The 10,838-nt window shown below is 41.5% G+C and overlaps 1 protein-coding gene across 1 annotated transcript; it reads right to left on the bottom strand.

Annotated features, from left to right (window-relative positions):
* Positions 1-2,979: 2,979 nt before the first annotated feature.
* On the bottom strand, positions 2,980-3,861 carry LOC138873303 (uncharacterized). Its single transcript, XM_070151753.1, has one exon. It carries the CDS (start codon positions 3,859-3,861, stop codon positions 2,980-2,982), a length of 882 nt encoding a protein of 293 aa, XP_070007854.1.
* Between the last annotated feature and the right edge of the window lie 6,977 nt (positions 3,862-10,838).

The following is a 10,838-nucleotide window of genomic DNA, read 5'->3' as shown; positions in this document are numbered from 1 at the left end:
TTTGCACAAAAGTGAACGCGACCGAAGAGTGATTGTGCGGACCGCATAATTTGTGCGCAGTCCGCACTTTTGCAATAATTAGCCAAATTTTTCTTGCACAGTCCCTGCAATGCACACCCAATCCTGCATACACTTCAAAACTAGTTAGCACAAAACAAATCCTATCTAATGAAGAAGAAAAATAAAAAGAGAAAGACACTTGGGTTGCCTCCCAAGAAGCACCTGATTTAATGTTGCAGCATGACACGGATTACCATTTATTTGTAATGAAAGACCGCCACGATATGGCCATCATCAACCTTGCCAATATACTATTTTACACGGTGCCCATTGACTCTAAAAACCTCATCATTCTTATTTTTCAAGTCCAAAGCACCAAAGGAGGTTACATTCACCACTTCAAATGGGCCACTCCATTTAGACTTCAACTTGCCCGGAAACATCTGTAATCGGGAATTGAACAACAACACAAGATCGCCTTCTTTAAACTCCTTATTATGGATGTACTTGTCATGGAGGTACTTCATCTTCTCCTTGTATAGGGACTAACTTGTGTAGTCATGGTACCGGAATTCATCGAGCTCATTCAATTGTACGACCCTTAAGTTTGCGGAGACATCCCACTCAAGGTTCAACTTCTTCAAAGCCCACATGGCCTTATGCTCAAGTTCCACCGGAAGATGACACGCCTTCCCAAACACTAATCGATATGAATACATCCCAATCGGTTTTTTGTAGGCTGTTCAATAAGCCCACAGAGCATCAACAAGTTTTCTTGACCAATCTATACGGCTGGCATTCACAGTCTTTGACAGAATACTCTTGATCTCCTAGTTGGAGACTTCAACTTGTCCGCTTGCTTGAGGATGGTAGGGGGTCAATACTTTATGAGTGACACCATATTTTGTGAGTAAGGTATCAAAAGCCTTGTTGCAAAAATGCGATCCCCCATCACTAATAATGGCCCTAAGAGTACCGAATCTTGTAAAGATGTTCTTCTTCAAAAATGCCACCACACTTGGAACTTTGTTATTGGCTAAAGCCACGGCCTCAACCCATTTTGACACATAGTCCACAGCTACTAAAATGTAACCGTTCCCACAAAAGCTCACGAACGGTCCCATGAACTCAATGCCCCATACATTAAATATGTCAATTTCAAAGATGGTGGTGAGGGGCATCTCATTCTTCTTAGAAATCCCACCGGCCCATTGACATTTATCACACCGCTTGACTATATCACTAGCGTCCTTGTAGAGAGTAGGCCAATAGAATCCACAACTCAACACTTTTTTGTCGTTCTAGCTCCACCATGGTGACCACCATACGGTGAAGAGTGGCAAGCCTCAAGAATTTTCACTTGATCCTCCTCCGGCACACATATTAAAATTACACCATCGGTATAAATTCTGAAGAGATATGGTTCATCCCAATAATAGTCAAGGCAATCACATTTGAGCTTCTTCCTTTGGTTTGAAGAGAACTCATTCATACAATGCCACTCATAAGATAATTTGCTAAGTCGGTGAACCATGGCATCCCTGTCATTGAAATAGCTAGAAGCTGCTCATCAGGGAAGGAATCATTGATCTCTAGGCCATCATGTGGCCTCCCCTCCTCTTCCAATTAAGACAAGTGGTCCGCCACTTTATTTTCACTACCTTTGCGGTCTTGGATCTCTAAATTGAACTCTTTCAATATAATAACCCACCACATTAACCTTGCCTTAGAATATTTCTTGCTCATCAAGTACCGACGCGCCGCATGATCAGTGTAAACAATCACTTTTGTGCCCATCAAATACGGGTTGAACGTCTCTATAGTAAAGATAGTAGCAAGTAGTTTTTTCAGTCACTGTGTAATTGACTTGGGCATCATTCATGGTCTTACTAGCATAATAGACCGGATGGAAGATTTTGTTAATATGCTGCCCCAACACCGCTCCAACCGCCACATCACTTGCGTCACACATGAGCTCGAAAGGCAAGCTCCAATCAGGTGCAGTAATAATAAGAGTAGTATTCAACTTGAACTTGAGCAATTCGAATGCCTTCATACAATCTTCATTGAAATGGAACTTGGCATCCTTCTCCAAAAGTTTACACAAAGGGTTTACCACCTTGGAAAAATCCTTGATGAATCGGCGATAGAACCCCGCATGACCCAAGAAACTCCTCACTTTCTTCACGGATGTAGGGTGAGGGAGTTTGGATATAACTTCAATTTTTGCCTTGTCTACCTCAATACAATGCTTTGAAATTTTGTGGCCGAGGACAATGCCTTCCTCGACCATGAAGTGACATTTCTCCCAATTCAATACCAAGTTTGTTACCTCACATCTGGCCAAGACCTTATCCCAATTGTTCAAGCAATCTTCAAATGAATTACCAACCACGAAAAAATCATACATGAAGACCTCATGAATATCCTCCACCATGTCGGTGAAAATAACCATCATACACTGTTGAAAAGCCGCTAGTGCATTACACAAACCAAATAGTATCCGCGAGAATGTAAAAGTACCATAGGGACAAGTGAAAATAGTATTTTCTTGATCCTCTAGAGCAATGAGAATTTGATTGTAACTGGAGTACCCATCAAGGAAATAATAGAAAGCCCGGCCAGCCAACCTATCAAGCATTTGATCAAGGAAGGGAAATGGAAAATGATCTTTTCTTGTAACTTTGTTGAGCTTGCGATAATCCATACACACCCTCCAGCCGGTCACCGTTCTTGTTGGAATCAACTCATTCTTATTATTGGTAACCACAGTCATGCCCCATTATTTGGGACACATTGCACCAGAGAAGTCCATGAACTATCAGAAATATGGTAAACAACCCCGTCATCCAACTACTTGATTATATCCTTCTTGACCACCTCTTGCATTGCTTCATTTAGCCTCCTTTGATATTCAACGGAGGGTTTGGCAACCTCCTCCAAAATAATCTTGTACATGCAAAAGGCGGGGCTGATACCTCAGATGTCCGCCAATGTCCATCCAATTGCTCTATTCCTCCTTTGTAGCACCTCCAATGTGGACTCTACATGCATATTAGTCAAACAAGAGGAAAGAATAACTGGTAAAGTAGAAGAAAGGCCAAGGAATTCATACCTGAGATATGGAGGCAATGGCTTTAACTCTAAAGTGGCAGGCTCCTCAATTGATGGCTTTGTTGGAGGAGTCTTCCGGTTTTCAAGATCCAAGGATAACTTGCGGGGTTCATAAGTGTACGACCCCATCCCTTGCAATGCATTCACACATTCCACATAGCCTTCGTTATCCTCATCATTATCAAGGTTGAGCAAATTGTCTTCCAAATTATCCTCAACATTCATTGTGGCACTAGCATCATCAATTATCACATCGGTCACCAAATCAACGAACAAACAAACTTTATTGCTATTTGGTTGCCTCATAGATATGCACACATGCAAGACCACATTTTCATCACCCACCCGGAAAGTGAGCTCACCGGCTTCCACATCAACCAGAGCCTTCCCTGTAGCAAGGAATGGTCTACCCAAAATAATAGGTACCTCATAGTCCACTTCACAATCAAGAATCACAAAGTCCGACGGGAGGATGAACTTTTCAACACAAACCAACACATCATCAATAATACCCAAAGGCCTCTTCATTATAAGATCCACCATTTGCATCCTCATGGATATGGGTCTTGGCTTCCCAATCCCCAAATTTTTGAACACAAAGTAGGGCATCAAGTTGATACTCGATCTAAGATCACATAAAACTTTGGAAAAGTCGGCACTTCCAATTGTACATGGGATTGTGAAAGCACCCGGATCTTCTAATTTTAGAGCCATTGAGTGCACAATTGCACTTGTTTGATGTGTCATCTTGATAGTCTCACAATTCATCGACCTCTTCTTGGTCACCAAGTCCTTCATGAACTTTGCATAACCCAGCATTTTTCTCTAAAGCCTCAACCAATGGTACATTGATAGACAAACTCTTCATCATGTAAATAAACGTTTTAAATTGCTTCACACTATTTTGCTTTGCAAGCCTTTGAGGGTATGGAGGAGGAGGCCTTGGCATTGGTTTCTTAGCCTTTGGCAATACCGGTTCCGGCATGTCAATAACATGCTCCCTAGATGGGTTCACTTCTTATTGCGTCTCCTCCACATTTTCAAAAATATCAATTCTCATTTCATCATTAGCTTGAACCATATTGCTTGGAATTTCATCTTCTTCAACCACTACAACATCATCCACAATTCTTCTTTGATTTGAGGTGGTTGCACCTCCACCTTTTCCACTTCTTGTAGTCATAGCCATAGCATGTCCCATATTATTCCCACCCTTTGCGTTCACCACCGTATCACTTGGTAGTGCCCCATTAGGACGAGTGATCAAAGCTTGCGGGATTTGGCCCAATTGAACTTCCAAATTGCGAATAGAAGTGTTGTAAGAGGCTAGTTGAGCATCAGAGTCAGCGTTCTTCTCCATCATTTGTTTAAACATGTTTTTAATTCTACCCATCTCATTGTTGGAAGAGCTCGGACCTTGAGAAGGATAAGGAGGTGCATTGCTTGGTTGTTAAAACATCGGAGGCCTTTGAAAACCCGACCCCCAGTTGTTTTTGTTGTTCTACCCTCCTTGGTTGTTACTTCCCCAATAGCCTTGATTATTGCCACTTCAATTGCCTTGGTTATTTTGACCATTCCAATTTTCTTGATTGCCTTGATTGCTCCAATTCCCTTGGTTGTTTTGATTGTTCCAACCACCTTGATTTTTTGAATGCCAATTTCCTTGATTTCTTTGTGGTCTCCATTGTTGTTGACTTGGGCCTTGATTGTAGTTTCTTTACCCTTGGAAGTTATTCACATATTGTACTTCCTCCTCTTGGTCATTGTATTGTCCATCTTGATTAAATCCACTATCATCTTGCTCATAATTTTCAACCCGGTTTTGCACTTGAGGACCCTTTTGTCTTCTCTTGTTTACAATCATACTCACTCCTTCCATTGCATTTACTTGCTTGGGACCTTGCACTTGTTGAAGTAGAGCTTTGGCTAGTTGATTTATTGTGATGGTCAATTCGGTAATTGCTTGATCATGATCATGTAATTCCTTATGCAAGTGAATCACATTTGGGTCGCCTTGAGGAACGTTTGCTCTACTTTTCCATGGCGATGAATTATCTGCCATCTCATCAAGAATCTCACAAGATTCGCATACGGCATTATCATGAAATTTCCACCGGCAAATTGGTTGACCATGCATTGATTGGTAGTATTACGCATTGATTGGTAGTATTGATCCCCTATAAAAATTTTGTTGAATCATAGCCTCTGTCATGTCATTGTTCGGGCACTCTTTCACCATAGTATGATACCTTTCCCATATCTCATGCAAATTCTCATTGGGTTCTTGTTTGAAAGATAGAATCTCATCCCTAAGAGTTTCCATATGCTCAGGCGAAAAGAACTTAGAAATGAATTTCTAGGACAATTCATCCCATGTATGGATAGAATAATTTGGCAACCTCTCCAACCAATCCAAGGCTTTCCTCCATAGAGAGAAAGGGAATAGCCTCAACCGTAAAGCATCTTCAGAGACGTTGGATTGTTTGCTCCCCCATCAAGTGTCAACAAACCCTTTCTAGTGCTTGTATGCATTTTGATTCGAAGCCCCGGTGAAAAATCCTCGTTGTTCCAACAATGTAAGCATGGCATTTGTTATTTGAAAGTTTCTCGCCCTAATGCGGGGCGGGACTATGGCACTTGCGTAACCTACATTTGGCAACACCCGGTGTACCGCTTCTCTTAGAGGAGGTGGGGGAGGAGCGAGAATGTTGTCTTGAGGTGGGTGGCCTCGTCTATTTCCTTGAGGTTAAAGAGGAAACTCATCAACTTGGTCATCATCCCCATCATCCCCCAATGGCACGTTTCCAAGAGGATCATTGTTGTTGAGAGCCATTGTATCACCTACAATTGTTTTACAAAAGAATCAGTAACTCGAAAGGAAAAGAAGACAATCAAACACAAAACCAAATATATAGCTAAATCTGTTTTTAGCTCCCCGACAATGGCCCCAAAAATTGATGTCGCCCAAACTCACACCACTAATTAGGATTGTGAGGCGGTCGATACAATTATAAATACCCAACACGAGTCGGGGTCGATTCCACATAGAGGTTTATATGGGATTAGGTATATACCTAGTCTAGTGTATGACGTGCCCAAGATTGCACTTCCAGATATTTAGTTGTTTCTTTTCTACTTCTAGTTTATATGCTAATGCTTGCAATCGAAAAGCTAAGAGACAATGTTTTTGGTATTGTTGTTTTTCAAGTTTATAAAATATCTAGGGTTGTGACTTCCACCTAGGTGGTTACCTAACGGATTGTAAGCTCTAGGAAAAGTTTGATTGGTCGGGGTATTAATATAACAATCACACGCAGTTACCCACTCAATACCTCTCGGTAGTTAAAGTGATTTTTGCCCAATTTGGCTTTCACAAGTCCAAATGTGTATTGCACAAAAGAAGTGATAAATGTTAGAGTCAGGTCTTACTATCTCTAGATTCAACCCTTTAATTGGGGCTATCAATTTCTTAAGTTCACCCCAATTCCTTGTTAGCCAAGTTTTCCTGGACTTAGTCTCTCTCTTTCAAGTAGAGACTAAGTCAATTAGGCATGAATCAATGTTTTCAACTATCAATTCTCAAATTTAAGCAAGAACCAGGCTAAATATCACTAACCCAATCACAAACAAGCCCTAAATCAAACACCCATTAAGTATCCACACTAGGGTTGGGTCACTACCCTAGCTAGAAATTTAGCTACTCATGGAAAATGAAGAAATTAAAGAAGAAACTAAGATAAAATCCATAATAGATGATTAAGAGAAGAAAATCTAATGTTAAAATATTAAACTATTACAAGGTTACCCAATACAGTAAAGAAAAACGGCTATCTATTCTCATGTGCACAAAACTTAACCTAAAAATGACAAAAAGATCTATTTATACCCAGCTAAAATTGTCAGACGAAATTGCCCGTTCGTAGGTTATGTGGCCGCACAATTCTGTGTGCGGTCCGCATTTTGAAACATAGCTTGACGGGTTGGACTTCTGTGGCCGCACGATTCTGGGTTGCAGCCGCACTTCTTCAACTTCTGCGGAACGCACACTCCAGAGTGTGGTGGCCACACAATAATGGTGCGGTCCGTATTTCTTGATCTTGGGCTTTGGCATGAGGGACTTCTGCGGACCGCACTTTTCTGAGTGCGGTCGCGCTGTTAATTCTGTGGCCGCACAATAATGGTGCGGTCTGCACTTCTTCATGGCCCAAAAGTCCATCTCTCTGAACCTCATATTCTACGGTCGCACAATAATTGTGTGGTCTGCACTTTACAAAGAAATTCTGTTAGAGGAATCCTTATGTTCTGCGGCCGCACTCAATATTATACGGTCCGCATTTTGCCTTTTTAGCCTTGTTTTGGTCCTTGTCCAAAATTACTCCTTCTTGAGTTAATTTTCATCTCTTTAGCTCATATTCCAACACTCCTGCGAGAAAGCACATTTCATTAGTTTTCAGGAATACCTTTAAGCAATTTTGAGCTAAAACGAAAGTCAAAGAGTGCAAATAAGTAGTCAAAATCCCTACTTATCACAAATCAACTTCGAACTTTCCGAAATTAAATTCCGACCACGCGTACAATTCATAATACTTGAAGTGAAGCTTTCCATGGCCTCAAATGGCTGAATGACACGCTAGAGCTAAAAATGATCGGTCGGGTCGTTACACCCCCGAGATCAGGAAAAATCTCATTGATTTTCTTAAAGCTAATGTAAATTGTTTCTCTTGGTCCCATCTTGACATGACAGGGATCCCACCGGAGATAACCACTCATAAGCTAAGTTTTGATACAAAGTTCAATTCGGTTCAACAAAATAGGAGGCCACAGTCCGAGGTCAAGCATGCATTTGTCAAGGACGAGGTATTCAAACTCCTTAAAATAGGGTCCATCCGGGAAGTTAGATACCCAGACTGGTTAGCTAACGTAGTGGTAGTGCCTAAAAAGGAAATAAGCTAAGAATGTGTGTAGATTACAAATATCTAAACATGGCATTCCCTAAGGATTCTTTCCTTTTGCCTAACATCAATCGGATGATCGACGCGATGGCCGCGCATGAGATATTCATCTTTCTCAATGCCTATTCTAGGTACAACCAAATTCATATAGACCCAGGATATCAGGAAAAGACTTCTTTCATCACTAAATTTGGCACCTTCTGCTATAATGTAATGTCGTTGGAGTTAAAGAACACCGGTGCAACCTATCAATGCCTAGTAAATTGGATGTTCGAAAAACAGATAGGAAAATCAATTAAAGCTTATATTGATGATATGTTAGTCAAATCCATGAGAGAAAAGGACCATTTAAAACATTTGCAGGAGACCTTCGACATACTAAAGAAATATAATATGAAGCTAAACCCAGAGAAGTGCACATTCGGGGTCGGATCAAGAAAATTCCTCGGGTTCATGGTATCCAATTGAGGGATTGAGATCAACCCCGACAAAATCAAAGTCATAGAGGACAACACCGTGGTGGACAATGTCAAGGTTGTTCAAAGGCTGGCTAGGCGAATAGCCGCCCTGGTCCGGTTCACCTCGAGGTCCTCAGACAAAAGCCATTGATTCTTCTCGCTGTTAAAGAAGAAGAATATCTTTTCCTGGACCACAGAATGCCAACAAGCTTTGGAAGAAGTCAAACGGTACTTGTCGAGTCCACCCCTATTACACACTTCGAAGGTAGACCAACAACTATACCTCTACTTGGCGATTTCTGAGGTGGAGGTAAGTGGAGTCTTAGTTCGGGAGGAAGAAGGTACGCAATTTCCTATTTACCATGTCAATAGAACTCTAGGCGAGGTCGAATAAAGGTATTCTCACTTGGAAAATTAGCGCTCGCTTTTCTAAGCACCTCCAAGAAGGTAAAGTCATACTTTCAATGCCATCGCATATGTGTCGTTACCTCTTACCTGCTAAGGAACATCATGTGCAAGCCCAAACTCTCGGACCGGTTGGCAAAATGGGCCATAGAAATTAGCAGGTACGATATTAATTATCGACCGGTTGGCCAAATGGGCCATGGAAGTTAGCAAGCCATGGTAAAGTTCAATTCATACTATTCATGACCGATTATTTTTCCAAATGGGTTGAGGCTCAACCATTCAAAATTTGTTCGGAAGAAACAAGTCATTAACTTCGTTTGGGACCACATAATATGTCGATTTGGGATACCGGCCGTGGAAAAAAATTCATCGGAAGCAAGGTGAATAGATTTTTCTAAGATCACAAGATCAAGAAGATACTATCAATGCCTTATCACCCTAGTAGGAATGGGCAAGTAGAATCAACAAACAAGACCATACTTCAAAACCTGAAAAAGAGGTTGACTAGTGAGAAAGGGAAATGGAAGAAGATCCTACCCGAAATCCTATGGGCATACCGTACGACTTCAAAATATAGCACCGGGGCCACCCCATTTTCCTTGGTCTACAGAGCTGAAGCCTTAATATCAGTCGAGATGGGAGAACTGAGCCTCGGGTTCCAGTATGCAACAAAAGAGCCAAACGGTGAGGCCACAATCATGAGCCTAGAACTATGGGATAAAAGGCGAGAGGCTTCCTTGGTCTGGTTGGCCGCCGAGAAACTGTAAATAGAAAGGTATTACAACTAAAGAACCAGCCTTCGACACTTTCAAGTCAGGAACTTGGTATTGAGGAAAGTAACATTACACATCAGGAACCCGAACGAAGGCAAACTGGTACTGAACTGGGAAGGGCCATATCGAGTTATCAGAACAACCGGCAAAGGCTTGTATAAACTCAAAGTGGGAAACGGCATACAACAACCGAACAATTGGAACGTGACACACTTAAACTGGTACTACTGCAGGTACGAACTCAATTAATTTTTAATCATATCATAAATCGGACTAACATATGCAGCAATCGGCCACGGAAGGATGTGGCTATTAGGTCTGAAAGCACGTGTTGCACTATTTTTCCCTTGAACCGGTTTTCTCACGAAGTGGGTTTTTCTGCAAGGTTTTTGACGAGGCAATATTAAAATGTGCTAACTTAGATTTTAAGACCGGGTTCAATGATCGTTTGCTTCAAGTCAAGATTATCCGAGCCATCACGAGTTCAACCTCAAATACTGAGGACCATTACCCTAGGATTAAGGTCTTTAGCAAGGGAAAAGAAAACTTTATGTGCTGAAAGTTAAGGCTTGGTAGTTAAGATTCATTGTAAGGGGCCAATTGATCGTATAAACCATGCCCACATAGTACACTCTAGCCATGGCACATGTTTTTTATGCGCTTTCGATTGTGTACCTTGCATACTAAGAAATGAAATAAATTTCCATTTCCCTTACACTTTGTCACTATGCGTTTTTGCTTCTTCGATCCCAGAACCTAAACCACATGGGCTCCCCCTACTCAAGGACTACCAAGCCTATGGGATATCCCTACTTGGGGACTGTCGCCCAATGAAAATTTAGACAACCCAGGCTACCGAATCCTCGAGGCACCAAACCTATTAGGCGGTACCCAAATATACAAGGCTATGACCACCCTAAAATCAGCTCGGAGACATCTGAAGTCTGAAACTAGAAAGTACGGTCCTTATGAAATTTTGAAACCTACTAAAAGGTCACCCTCGACAAGAACATCGTCTAAACAAATACTAAAGCATCTTGGAAACCTCCGGTCCTACTAAGGGTTCGAATCCACAAGCAAACAAAGTTGCATCGAAGTCGGGCTTCGTTCGAACCTCTGAAAAATGAATGCTT

The sequence above is a fragment of the Nicotiana sylvestris genome, chromosome 7 (genome assembly GCF_000393655.2).
Source record: "Nicotiana sylvestris chromosome 7, ASM39365v2, whole genome shotgun sequence".
Classification (NCBI taxonomy): Eukaryota; Viridiplantae; Streptophyta; class Magnoliopsida; order Solanales; family Solanaceae; genus Nicotiana; species Nicotiana sylvestris.
The sequence above is the reverse complement of the archived record's forward strand: the minus strand, read 5'-3'. Positions and strand labels throughout refer to the sequence as shown.

Coding starts and splice junctions, on each gene's coding strand:
- LOC138873303 (XM_070151753.1), bottom strand. CDS start 3,861: ATGACACATCAAACAAGTGCAATTGTGCACTCAATGGCTCTAAAATTA.